We start from the raw sequence: 14,425 nt of genomic DNA, 5'->3' as shown, positions 1-14,425 counted from the left end.
CAGCTCATCGTTCCATCGAATGCGATATTCGCCGTGGCCAACGCGCAAAGGACCATAAATCTTTCGCAGAACTTTTCTCTCGAAAACTCGCAACGTCGACTCATCGGTTGTTGTCATCGTCCAAGCCTCTGCACCATATAGCAGGACGGGAATTATGAGCGTCTTATAGAGTTTGGTTTTTGTTCGTCGAGAGAGGACTTTACTTTTCAATTGCCTACTCAGTCCGAAGTAGCACCTGTTGGCAAGAGTAATCCTGCGTTGGATTTCAAGGCTGACATTGTTGGTGGTGTTAACGCTGGTTCCTAAATAGACGAAATTATCTACAACTTCAAAGTTATGGACTGTCAACAGTGGACGTAGGTGCCAAGTCGCGAGTGCGACGACTGTTTGTTTGATGACAGGAGATATTTCGTCTTGCCCTCGTTTCACTGCCAGACCCATTTGTGTTGCTTCCTTGTTCAGTCTGGAGAAAGCAGAACTAACGGCGCGGGTGTTAAGACCGATGATATCAATATCATCGGCATACGCCAGCAGCTGTACACTCTTATAAAAGATTGTACCTGCTCGATTCAGTTCTGCAGCTCGAATAATTTTCTCCAGCAGCAGATTGAAGAAGTCGCACGATAGGGAGTCGCCTTGTCTGAAACCTCGTTTGGTATCGAACGGCTCGGAGAGGTCCTTCCCGATTCTGACGGAGCTTTTGGTGTTGCTCAACGTCAGCTTACATAGCCGTATTAGTTTTGCGGGGATACCAAATTCAGACATCGCGGCATAAAGGCAGCTCCTTTTCGTGCTGTCGAAAGCAGCTTTGAAATCGACGAATAGGTGGTGTATGTTGATTCTCTTTTCAGGGATCTTTTCCAAAATTTGGCGCATGGTGAATATCTGGTCATTGGTTGATTTTCCAGGGCTAGAGCCACACTGATAAGGTCCAATCAGTTTGTTGACGGTGGGCTTTAATCTTTCACACAATACGCTCGATAGAACCTTATATGCAATGTTGAGGAGGCTAATCCCACGGTAGTTGGCGCAGATTGTGGGGTCTCCTTTTTTATGGATTGGGCAGAGCACACTTAGATTCCAATCGTTGGGCATGCTTTCGTCCGACCATATTTTACAAAGAAGCTGATGCATGCTCCTTATCAGCTCTTCGCCGCCGTGTTTGAATAGCTCGGCCGGCAATCCGTCGGCCCCTGTCGCCTTGTTGTTCTTCAGGCGGGCAATTGCTATTCGAACTTCTTCATGGCCGGGTAATGGAACGTCTGCTCCATCGTCATCGATTGGGGTATCGGGTTCGCCTTCTCCTGGTGTTATGCGTTCACTGCCATTCAGCAGGCTGGAGAAGTGTTCCCTCCATAATCTAAGTATGCTCTGGGCATCGGTAACTAGATCACCTTTGGGGGTTCTACAAGAGTATGCTCCGGTCTTGAAACCTTCTGTAAGCCGCCGCATTTTTTCATAGAATTTTCGAGCATTACCCCTGTCGGCCAGCTTATCAAGCTGTTTGTACTCACGCATTTCGGCCTCTTTCTTCTTCTGTTTGCAAATGCGTCTCGCTTCCCTCTTCAACTCTCGGTATCTATCCCATCCCGCACGTGTTGTGGTCGATCGTAACGTTGCGAGGTAGGCAGCCTGTTTTCTCTCCGCAGCGACACGGCACTCCTCGTCGTACCAGCTGTTCTTTTGCACTTTCCGAAAACCAATGGTTTCGATTGCAGCTGTACGTAAGGAGTTTGAAATGCCGTCCCACAGTTCCCTTATACCGAGTTGTTGACGAGTGCTCTCAGAGAGCAGGAGTGCAAGCCGAGTAGAAAATCTTTCGGCTGTCTGTTGTGATTGCAGCTTATCGACGTCGAACCTTCCTTGTGTTTGTTGGCGTGCGTTTTTTGCTGCACAGAGGCGGGTGCGAATTTTGGCTGCAACAATATAGTGGTCCGAGTCGATGTTAGGACCTCGGAGCGCACGCACATCTAAAACACTGGAGACGTGTCTTCCGTCTATCACAACATGATCGATCTGGTTGGTGGTTTTTCGATCCGGAGACAGCCAGGTAGCTTGATGAATCTTCTTATGCTGGAATCTAGTACTACAGATAACCATATTTCGGGCCCCGGCGAAGTCGATCAGCCTCAACCCATTTGGGGATGTTTCCTCGTGGAGGCTGAATTTACCGACCGTAGTGCCAAAGATACCTTCTTTGCCCACCCTGGCGTTGAAGTCGCCAAGCACGATTTTAACATCGTGGCGGGGGCATCTCTCATAAGTGCGCTCCAAGCACTCATAAAGAAACATCTTTGGTCACATCGTCCTTCTCTTCCGTCGGGGCGTGGGCGCAAATCAGCGATATGTTGAAGAACCTCGCTTTGATGCGGATTGTGGCTAGACGTTCATTCTCCGGAGTGAATGATAGTACTCGGCGACGGAGTCTCTCTCCCACCACGAATCCAACACCAAACTTGCGCTCCTTTATATGGCCACTGTAGTAAATGTCATGGTTTAAATTTGGTTAGCATTTTCATTAATGTTTAAAGTGAAAAAAGTTGTTGTAGTGACATAACTTTGTAGGCATTATGATGTTCCTCAATATTGTTTACATTATTTTGTTCTATCGCTAATAGTTTCGGCAGCGCATTCGACGAAAGACATTTTCAGACTCATTTTTCTACTCCTTCGATTACATTGCTCAAATTTTACCAAGGATCCCTAACTTTTTTCAAAATGAAATGTGGCCTATGTCAAATTGGAAAAATGTAGTATTCTATTGGTGAAAGAATTTTTTAAATCGGCCCAGTACTTTTTGAGCCTACTCATTACAAACATACAAAAATAGGTACAAATCTTTCCTCTTTATAATATTAGTATAGATATAGATTAAAATGAAAAACGTTTTTGTAGTGACATAACTACAATAGTTAGACATATGCTACCGCGGAGTTTTTGTAGACAGTATGATGTTATTCAATATTGTTGTACATAATTTTGTTCTATCGCTAATAACGGGTGATTTTTTTTGAGGTTAGGATTTTCATGCATTAGTATTTGACAGATCACGTGGGATTTCAGACATGGTGTCAAAGAGAAAGATGCTCAGTATGCTTTGACATTTCATCATGAATAGACTTACTAACGAGCAACGCTTGCAAATCATTGAATTTTATTACAAAAATCAGTGTTCGGTTCGAAATGTGTTTTATCGACAAATTTTGTTCAGCGATGAGGCTCATTTCTGGTTGAATGGCTACGTAAATAAGCAAAATTGCCGCATTTTGGGGTGAAGAGCAACCAGAAGCCGTTCAAGAACTGCCCATGCATCCCGAAAAATGCACTGTTTGGTGTGGTTTGTACGCTGGTGGAATCATTGGACCGTATTTTTTCAAAGATGCTGTTGGACGCAACGTTACGGTGAATGGCGATCGCTATCGTTCGATGCTAACAAACTTTTTGTTGCCAAAAATGGAAGAACTGAACTTGGTTGACATGTGGTTTCAACAAGATGGCGCTACATGCCACACAGCTCGCGATTCTATGGCCATTTTGAGGGAAAACTTCGGACAACAATTCATCTCAAGAAATGGACCCGTAAGTTGGCCACCAAGATCATGCGATTTAACGCCTTTAGACTATTTTTTGTGGGGCTACGTCAAGTCTAAAGTCTACAGAAATAAGCCAGCAACTATTCCAGCTTTGGAAGACAACATTTCCGAAGAAATTCGGGCTATTCCGGCCGAAATGCTCGAAAAAGTTGCCCAAAATTGGACTTTCCGAATGGACCACCTAAGACGTAGCCGCGGTCAACATTTAAATGAAATTATCTTCAAAAAGTAAATGTCATGAACCAATCTAACGTTTCAAATAAAGAACCGATGAGATTTTGCAAATTTTATGCGTTTTTTTTTTAAAAAAAAGTTATCAAGCTCTTAAAAAATCACCCTATAGTTTCGGCAGCGCATTCGACGAAAGACATTTTCAGACTCATTTTTCTACTCCTTCGATTACATTGCTCAAATTTTACCAAGGATCCCTAACTTTTTTCAAAATGAAATGTGGCCTATGTCAAATTGGAAGAACGTTGCATTCTATTGGTGAAAGAATTTTTTAAATCGGCCCAGTACTTTTTGAGCCTATTCATTACAAACATACAAAAATAGGTACAAATCTTTCCTCTTTATAATATAGGGTTGTCAAAAAAGTCTTGCGGTATTTTTATTGAATCAATTCGTGTGGCACCCATACATCGAGCTCCTTAGTGACTCCAAGCTTCTTCAAATGGTTTATAACGGTTTGATGACTACTATGCCGGTCTCTTTCGACCAATTCAGCGATTTTATCGCAATTTTCGACGACAGGCCTTCCGGAGCGTGGCGCATTTTCGACCACCTCTACACCAGAACGAAAACATTGAAACCATCGTTGTGCGGTGGAAAAGGAAACTGTATCGGGTCCATAAGCTGCACAAATTTTATTGGTGGCTTGAGATGCATTTTTGCCTTTATCGTAGTAGTACTGTAAAATATGCCGTATTTTCTCTTTATTTTGCTCCATGTACGCCATGTACGCTCCACGACGCTATAACTCACGAACGACTTAAAAGAAACGACAATCAATCAAACACGTGTTAGCGCGTGAAATAATGAGCTTTCCAAAAAGGTATAGCATGACCCGATGCGACGAATAAAACTCGAACTACGCGCTTAACTCTAATCTATTAGTATAGATTACATATGTATCCTTAACTCTAATTACATTTATTGTGGAGTATTCCATTACATTTAAAACTGAAATATCTAATTTTTCGTTTTTTATTATTTGTTTTATATCATTTAAATTTAAAGATTTAGACAAGTAATTTCCTGTCTTTACAGAATTTATATAGGCAATTCACAAGCTTTGTTGTATGTCTTATGTCATATTTTAATTAGGGTATTCGCAAGGTGTCATAGTGTGTCATATCGTCATATTGTCATATTTTTTTATGACTGTCATAACATAAAATCAATCAAAATATTTCCATATTTCACTTACATTCAACTTAATTTACCTGAATATCGTGGTTTCCTTCCATATTAATAACGAAATTTATTAAATTTATTAATTTCAAACACTTAAACGCCAATAATAAGAAAGTAAACAAATGCAGCTGATAGAATAGCGAACTCAATAAACATACCACGCAGTGTTGTATCAGTCATATTTTAATTTTGCATGTGGAACAACAACAGTGTTGTTATGACAGTCATAAAAAAATATGACAATATGACGATATGAGACACTATGACACCTTGTGAATACCCCAATAGTCTCGAATAGGGTTTCTAATTCCTTTAAAGTTTCTGATATGACCAGTCTTGTTGAGATTGATTGAGGATCAACCTTTGAGACTAATTGTTCAAAGTGTGAGTTAATGACTCTTTGTTGATTATTATCTTCTATTATTTCATTTAAATGTGTTTTTATTTCAATAAGATCGTCATGATCTGGAGTCCCTAATATGTTGATTGTTCCTTTTTGTATTGAGTGTGAAATAGTTTGTTCAAATAAATATGAGATTGTATTCTCGTTTATGATATCCTGTTGTGTCCTGCCAAATGATCTATATTCTATCTGTTTATATTTTTCTATTATTGTCGTTAAATTAAATAAATGGTATAAATATTCGGTATCTTAATATATGTAGGTATGTGTCGTCAGTTTCGGTGAAGATAAATTTTTTATTTTTTAGATTGCTTACTGTGTATGCTTTTATGTTTATTATTAAATTCAAGAGGAGTGTTACGAATGTTATCTTTATGTAAGACATGTTGTCTTCCTCCTCTCTCTACTAAAACTGTGTCCTCACGGTTTTCTCTAACTATGTATTTTAAATATTTTTGTTCCGTTTTTGTACGTCGTTTTGACAGTGCGTAAATTATTTGTTTTGGTTCATAAACTTTTTGTGTTCTTTTTTTATTATGATATTATAAAACTTTGTCTTTGTTTTTTTCAATCAATTGTTTTATTTCCGGATAATTCTTCCTATTGGAGGATGGAGTCATGTGTAGAAGTTCACGTAAGTGAGGAAAGTTCTCTGCTCGCCATTCACTTGGGAGTGGCCAGAAACGATTCTTTTGCATATGACTCAAGCAGCTCACGACTTCCGGTCTTTGACCAAGTATCCTCTGGGTAGCCTAAGGACATCCGTTTGAAGGCGAGCTAACGTGAGAAGGCGAAACATCCCCTGCATAGGGTTGTGCGCTGGATTTGGGACCCGCCACGTAAAAAAACACCCCCAATGAAAAGGAACAACAAGCCTCGGATGAGTGACCCCCCTTTTGATGACGACCATGGGAAACGAAATAAGGACTACGAATTGAGGGCATGCACCTGGAATGTCCGGTCCCTTAATTGGGAAAGTGCCGCTGCCCAGCTGGTTGATGTCCTCGTGAAAATAAAGGCTGACATCACCGCCGTCCAAGAAATGCGATGGACGGGGCAAGGACAGAGACAAGTAGGTCCTTGTGACATTTACTACAGTGGCCATATAAAGGAGCGTAAGTTTGGTGTTGGATTCGTGGTGGGAGAGAGACTTCGTCGCCGAGTACTATCATTCACTGCGGTGAATGAACGTCTAGCCACAATCCGCATCAAAGCGAGGTTCTTCAACATATCGCTGATTTGCGCCCACGCCCCGACGGAAGAGAAGGACGATATGACCAAAGATGCCTTTTATGAGTGCTTGGAGCGCACTTATGAGAGCTGCCCCCGCCACGATGTCAAAATCGTGCTTGGCGACTTTAACGCCAGGGTGGGCAAAGAAGGTATCTTTGGCACTACGGTCGGTAAATTCAGCCTCCACGACGAAACATCCCCAAATGGGTTGAGGCTGATCGACTTCGCCGGGGCCCGAAATATGGTTATCTGTAGTACTAGATTCCAGCATAAGAAGATACATCAAGCTACCTGGCTGTCTCCGGATCGAAAAACCACCAACCAGATCGATCATGTTGTGATAGACGGAAGACACGTCTCCAGTGTTTTAGATGTGCGTGCGCTCCGAGGTCCTAACATCGACTCGGACCACTATCTTGTTGCAGCCAAGATTCGCACCCGCCTCTGTGCAGCAAAAAACGCACGCCAACAAACACAAGGAAGGTTCGACGTCGAGAAGCTGCAATCACAACAGACAGCCGAACGATTTTCTACTCGGCTTGCACTCCTGCTCTCTGAGAGCACTCGTCAACAACTCGGTATAAGGGAACTGTGGGACGGCATTTCAAACTCCTTACGTACAGCTGCAACCGAAACCATTGGTTTTCGGAAAGTGCAAAAGAACAGCTGGTACGACGAGGAGTGCCGTGTCGCAGCGGAGAGAAAACAGGCTGCCTACCTCGCAACGTTACGATCGACCACAACACGTGCGGGATGGGATAGATACCGAGAGTTGAAGAGGGAAGCGAGACGCATTTGCAGACAGAAGAAGAAAGAGGCCGAAATGCGTGAGTACGAACAGCTTGATAAGCTGGCCGACAGGGGTAATGCTCGAAAATTCTACGAAAAAATGCGGCGACTTACAGAAGGTTTCAAGACCGGAGCATACTCTTGTAGAACCCCCAAAGGTGATCTAGTTACTGATGCCCAGAGCATACTTAGATTATGGAGGGAACACTTCTCCAGCCTGCTGAATGGCAGTGAACGTACAACGCCAGGAGAAGACGAACCCGATTCCCCAATCGATGACGATGGAGCAGACGTTCCATTACCTGACCATGAAGAAGTTCGAATAGCAATCACCCGCCTGAAGAACAACAAAGCGGCAGGGGCCGATGGATTGCCGGCCGAGCTATTCAAACACGGCGGCGAAGAACTGATAAGGAGCATGCATCAGCTTCTTTGTAAAATATGGTCGGACGAAAGCATGCCCAACGATTGGAATTTAAGTGTGCTATGCCCAATCCATAAAAAAGGAGAGCCCACAATCTGCTCCAATTACCGTGGGATTAGCCTCCTTAATATCGCGTATAAGGTTTTATCGAGCGTATTGTGTGAAAGGCGAAAGACCACCGTCAACAAGCTGATTGGACCTTATCAGTGTGGCTTTAGACCTGGTAAATCAACAACTGACCAGATATTCACCATGCGCCAAATCTTGGAAAAGACCCGTGAAAGGAGAATCGACACACATCACCTCTTCGTTGATTTCAAAGCTGCTTTCGACAGTACGAAAAGGAGCTGCCTTTATGCCGCAATGTCTGAATTTGGTATCCCCGCAAAACTAATACGGCTGTGTAAACTGACGTTGAGCGGGACCAAAAGCTCCGTCAGGATCGGGAAGGACCTCTCCGAGCCGTTCGATACCAAACGAGGTTTCAGACAAGGCGACTCCCTATCGTGCGATTTCTTCAATCTGCTGCTGGAGAAAATAGTTCGAGCTGCAGAACTTAATCGAGCAGGTACAATCTTTTATAAGAGTGTACAGCTGCTGGCGTATGCCGATGATATTGATATCATCGGTCTCAACACCCGCGCCGTTAGTTCTGCTTTCTCCAGACTGAATAAGGAAGCAAAACAAATGGGTCTGGCAGTGAACGAAGGCAAGACGAAATATCTCCTGTCATCAAACAAACAGTCGTCGCACTCGCGACTTGGCACTCACGTCACTGTTGACAGTCATAACTTTGAAGTTGTAGATAATTTCGTCTATCTTGGAACCAGCGTAAACACCACCAACAATGTCAGCCTAGAAATCCAACGCAGGATAACTCTTGCCAACAGGTGCTACTTCGGACTGAGTAGGCAATTTAGAAGCAAAGTCCTCTCTCGACAGACAAAAACTAAACTCTATAAGTCTCTCATAATTCCCGTCCTGCTGTATGGTGCAGAGGCTTGGACGATGTCAACAGCGGATGAGTCGACGTTGCGAGTTTTCGAGAGAAAAATTCTGCGAAAGATTTATGGTCCTTTGCGCGTTGGCCACGGCGAATATCGCATTCGATGGAACGATGAGCTGTACGAGATATACGACGACATTGACATAGTTCAGCGAATTAAAAGACAGCGGCTACGCTGGCTAGGTCATGTTGTCCGGATGGATGAAAACACTCCAGCTCTGAAAGTATTCGACGCAGAACCCGCCGCGGGAAGCAGAGGAAGAGGAAGACCTCCACTCCGTTGGAAGGACCAAGTGGAGAAGGACCTGGCTTCGCTTGGAATATCCAATTGGCGCCACGTAGCGAAAAGAAGAAACGACTGGCGCGCGGTTGTTAACTCGGCTATAATCGCGTAAGCGGTGTCTACGCCAATTAAGAAGAAGAAGAATTCTTCCTATTGAAAAATACTGGTTTTTGTTTTGTCACCGAGTGTATTGTCCTATTACACTCGTATGCTGCATTAAATATTTCCGTAACTGGATCGGTGTTATTTTGTTTAGCTAATGTTCCTGCGATTTCTATCAGTGTGTTATGTAAACCTTCAACTGAACCGTTTGAAGTCAAATGAGCTGTTGGCGTTCGATTATGTGTTATATGTAGTCGTTGGTATAGTTCCAAATAGACAAAATAAAGGCCTCACAAAAGCAGGGCAATGTGAGGCCTCATTTGTTTAATACCTTCCCTTTCTCATGAATGCCTCACAATGACCTTCTTTTAGTAGCGTAGGGTAAGGTGTACAAAATAAAGAGACAAAGTAGACTATGATATTCATTTTCAAAGCTGCACAGCGTTTGTAAATTTTTTACTGTTATCTGCCGCCGACCTCTTGTCGCCACCGAATACTGCGTATGTATGTATATGCAACCGCGTTACTGTTTGCCATTATTGTTCTATTTTTCGTTGTCTACGGAAACGCTGCGTTTATGCAAATACACACATAGTTATTATATTTTCTCATTTCGTACGCGGACTTACAAGTAAGTTGTAGTTTTTTAAAAGTCTAGATTAATATTGAATAGTAAATTAATTATTCTATTGAAATGGAAAAAACTAAATGTGGAGTGAGTGATAGACATTTTCGTCGACTTGTGGCAAGAAAAAAAAAGTGCACAATTGAAATCGTGAAAAAAGCTATTGTTCCAGAAAGTGAAAATGTTCCTAGTTGTAGCAAAAATGTATCCGAAGAACTAAATATAAATATATGTAATGTGCATAATGTGCGTAATGCGACTACTGGTATCTCTAAAAACAATAAAAATGACATAAATGCGCAATTAAGAAATTGGTGTGTAAAATATAACATTCGTAAGAGGGCATGCGATGAAATTCTCCAAATATTTCGTAGTGCTGACGTGCGTGTACCTGCATCAAAGAAACAATTAATGACGTTGCCTAACTCAGAAATTAATATAATTGATGTGCCGCCTGGAAAATACTTTCATTTCGGAGTAGAAAATGCCCTTTCTTTGATGAAAATTTCTTTACCTCCAAATATGGATTGCCTATATATTGATATCAATATAGACGGGTGCCCGCTTTTTAAAAGTTCAGGGACACAACTTTGGCCAATTTTAGGAGCAGTGTCAAATCGTAATGATATGAAACCATTTTTGATTGGCGCATATGTAGGTAACCGTAAGCCGAATTCCATAAACCAGTTTTTCACAAATTTTGTAGATGAAATAAAGCACTTAAATGATCATGGCTGGTTTTTGAATGGAATAAAAATGTCTATAAAAATTTGCAAATTTATTTGCGATGCTCCGGCAAGAGCATTTCTTGCCGGTGTTGTTGGCCACACAAACAGCAATGGGTGTTCAAAATGCACACAAACTGGTAAGAAGATTAATAAAAGATTAACTTACAGTAAAACTCCCGCACAATTAAGAACAGATGAAAGTTTTAAAAATAGAAACGATAGACTTCATCACTGCGTAGATTTTTTGCAAAGTCCAAATGTTCTCGAAAAAATTGGAATTAATATGGTTACGCATATACCTTTGGACCCCATGCACCTTGTCGATCTTGGTTGCACAAAAAAGATATTGACTGCAATTTGGGAAAATAAACATAAAACTCGTAAGATAACTTCTCTTCAGAAAGTTGAATTAAACAAAAAAATAAAAAGTATTCGAAAATACATTCCAAAGGAATTTGGTCGAAAGCCAAGGGAGTTTGATGAATTGGCCAGATGGAAAGCCATCGAATTCAGGCAATTTTTGCTTTATACTGGCATTGTACTCTGCAAGGACTATTTTGATGAGAATTTGTTTTATCCCATTTTTATTGCTGCACTGCGTGTATCGAATTTCCTCTTCAAATAAATGGGAAAATAATTTGCCTTTCGTTCGACAGATGCTTTGCGATTTCGTTGAACAGTTTGGATCCATTTATGGAGAAGAAAAATTGTCATACAATATTCACAATTTGTTACATTTGCCTGATTGCATTGAAAACTTTGGTAATGTGGATAATTTTTCGAGCTATAAATTTGAAAATTACTTACAAGTTTTAAAGCAAGATGTCCGTCAACCTAACAAAATATTGCAACAAATATATAATAGATGTGCGGAACGACATGCGTTTTCAGTAGATTTACCCAAAGCAACAGGTTTAAAAAATGTCATAGAAGGATCTGATCTCTAAAAAAATTATAAAACGGACATGTTTATACTTAGTTCTAAAGCACCAGATAATTGTTGTTTTTATCCCCATCAGAGTTGTTGGATTTTGTAAAGAAAATGAAGAAGAATATGTTTTAGGGAATAGATATACAGCAATAGAGAATTTTTTTGAGCTACCAGTTAGAAGTTTGGAATTGGGAATTGGATTAGTGCATGAAGTCGCCACTAAATTTAATGTAAAAGAGTTATTGTACAAGGTGATGTGCTTGCCATATCAAGATAAAATGGTTTTTTTGCCAATTCTTCATCACTTCACACTTTAATTATCCTTTCAATTGAATATGTAAATTAAAACATATAATATAAATATAATCGATTTAGACTAAATATTCCAAAATGTCAAAACGGAGCTACATGATGATAAATGACGAAAATTCTCCACCTTGTGAGTGTGGAAATAAAATGAAAAAATTTGGTAAGTAATTACTATACATAATTGTGTATACTAAATTGATTAAACAATTTATTTATAGAAGAAGAGGTGCAACAAATGAAGAACTTAATTTGTGAGCTACATAAACTGTTAGAGAAAGCATTTCCAAAATCTACAAGCCTGGACATATTTCCAATAAAAAGCGTTGAAGAAATGGAACATTTTGAGGAAAATACTGAAATGTTTCCAAAAAATGACGTAGTAAGTTAACTGAATGAACAGTATTTTCTACGAAACTATATAATTAATACTTTCCTGATTTCAATAGATTTGTAGCAATAAAGAATGTATAGGTTCAACATCTATTACAAAATCTCTACAATTTATCATCACTGAAGAGTGCTTGTTAGAGTACAATTGGGATGGGCTGCAGAAGAAAAAATCATTAAAAAAACCAACTTATTTGGAAAATTTGTGTTTGGTATGTTTGTTTTAATTAAATACATAAATTCACAACTCACAATTGCTATTTCTAATTTTAGATGCTCTGAAGTCCCCCGAATACGGCTTCCCAAATTACGAAAATGGCATTAAAAAATCGATACAATTAATAAAAAATAGGGTGTATAAAAAAACCTACGATAATAAATCAAAATAATATATTGATGAATTAAAAGTCTTTCGTGTCATTATTAAACAGCTTATTTTTATTAAAACAATAAGGCCTCATTTACTCCTTCTTTAGATAGCAGAGGTAAGGCCTCATGTACTCCTTTTAGAGATAGCAGAGGTGAGGCCTCATTTACTCCTTTTTTAGATAGCAGAGGTAAGGCCTCATTTACTCCTTTTAGAAATAGCAGAGGTGAGGCCTCATTTACTCCTTTTTTAGGTCGCTTGAGGTGAGGCCTCACGGTGTAGGACATGCAATGTTAAAAAGATATGAAGCTTATATGGCGGAGTAAGCCCTTTCTACCTTACAATTCCGACATGAATAAGGCCATATGAAGGCCTTTTATGCCCCGCTGAGGTGACATACAAGTTATCGATGTGAATATACTCTCATTGTCGGCTTGTAGGTTTCTACAATGTGGGTATGTAAGTATGAGAATTTCGTCTAGTTGGTCTACGGTGTTGACTATATCTGCTATTTCTCTCATTAATAAATATTTTGAGTACCTACACATACTAGTTATATATGTTCTATTTCCTATGTGGAATATATCCATGCTTATAGATTCTCCTGGTAGATTTGTTTCTGGTGTTCTCCCTATAAGTTGTTTTGTTGGTCTACGTTCGTATTTTTGTTCATAACAATTTGAACCGTTTCGTTCAAAGTTTTTGATTTGTTTCGCCATATCGGGCCAAAAATATTGTTGTCTAATTTCCATCGCGTTATTTTTCTCATTTCTATGCGCTCGGTTATGTGTTTTTGTTATAATTTCCAATTGCTTATTTTTGTCTGTTTCGTCTTCGACTAGATTTTGTGCTATAAAGAGCTTGTTAGTTTAGAAAATGTTTACTTAGTAGTGATTTTGTTGTGAATAGTTCTTGTTCATCAATTTTAATCGCGTTATTGAAATTAGGGGTAAAAATTTCTTTTAAGGTTTTTGTGAGATAGTCAGTGTTTTGATATTCAATAATATGTCTGTGATACTTTGGAAAGGTCGTTTGTGTTTCTTTCTTATTTCGTTTAGTTTTCTTTGAAATTCTATTGTTGAAGTGTTAATTTTTTGTCTTGATAATTCATCTGCTACTACGTTTTGATTTCCTGGTTTGTATACTATTTTTGCTCCAGATTCTTGTATAAAATTTTTCCATCTTTTTAGTTTTATACTTGGATTTTTGCCCGAAATAGAAAATATTAATGCCTGGTGATCAGTGTGTATAGTTAAATCTGCTATACAGTAAATATAATTCCTAAGTTTTCTTATAGCCTATACTATTGCTAATAATTCTTTTTCCGTTGTACAATAATTTTCTTGTGTTTTTGTTAATGGTCTTGATATAAAAATATATGTAGGTTTCTTTTCTTGTGATAAAACTCCTCCTATGGCGAAATTACTTGCATCTGTAGTTAAGTCAAAAAGTTTTGAGAAATCTGGTTGAAATAGTTCAACTTGTTCTTTTAATTTTGTTTTAATTATTTGTATAGCTTTTATAGCTTCTTTATCTAATTTAATTTCTTTCTTAGCTGACATTTTTTTTACTTGTTATACCATTTTCTCCTATGGTTCGTGGTTTTCTTATTTTGCTATATCTTTGTATAAATTTCCTATAATATCCCGCCATACCTAAAAATTACCTTAATTCTTTCACGGTTTGAGGTATCGGATACTTGTCTAATGTTTCTATTTTCTTTGGATCTACTGTTATCCTATTATGCGTTATTATATGTACTAAATATTCGACTTGATTTTTAAAAAAGTGTGAGAGATTTTTATATTTGCTTTATGTAATGGACGGAG

At 39.3% G+C, this 14,425-nt stretch overlaps 1 protein-coding gene across 2 annotated transcripts in view; it reads left to right on the top strand.

The window, feature by feature from the left end:
* The window catches only part of LOC125775596 (uncharacterized), an 82,352-nt gene extending 69,712 nt beyond the window's left edge, over positions 1–12,640 (top strand). Inside the window, exons 2-5 of one of the 2 annotated variants that reach the window (XM_049446244.1) lie at positions 11,909–12,002; positions 12,061–12,221; positions 12,289–12,441; positions 12,503–12,640. In XM_049446244.1, coding sequence (XP_049302201.1) covers positions 11,924–12,002; positions 12,061–12,221; positions 12,289–12,441; positions 12,503–12,511 — 402 coding nt within the window. In that variant the 5' untranslated portion in view covers positions 11,909–11,923 and the 3' untranslated portion in view covers positions 12,512–12,640. Of the gene's footprint in view, positions 1–10,485; positions 12,003–12,060; positions 12,222–12,288; positions 12,442–12,502 lie in introns of those variants that run through there. The other variant, XM_049446245.1, reaches the window with a different exon arrangement.
* The last annotated feature ends 1,785 nt before the right edge of the window (positions 12,641–14,425 follow it).

This window comes from Bactrocera dorsalis, chromosome 1 (assembly GCF_023373825.1).
Source record: "Bactrocera dorsalis isolate Fly_Bdor chromosome 1, ASM2337382v1, whole genome shotgun sequence".
Lineage (NCBI taxonomy): Eukaryota > Metazoa > Arthropoda > Insecta > Diptera > Tephritidae > Bactrocera > Bactrocera dorsalis.
Note: the sequence above shows the minus strand (reverse complement) of the source record. Positions and strands in the feature narration are given on the sequence as shown.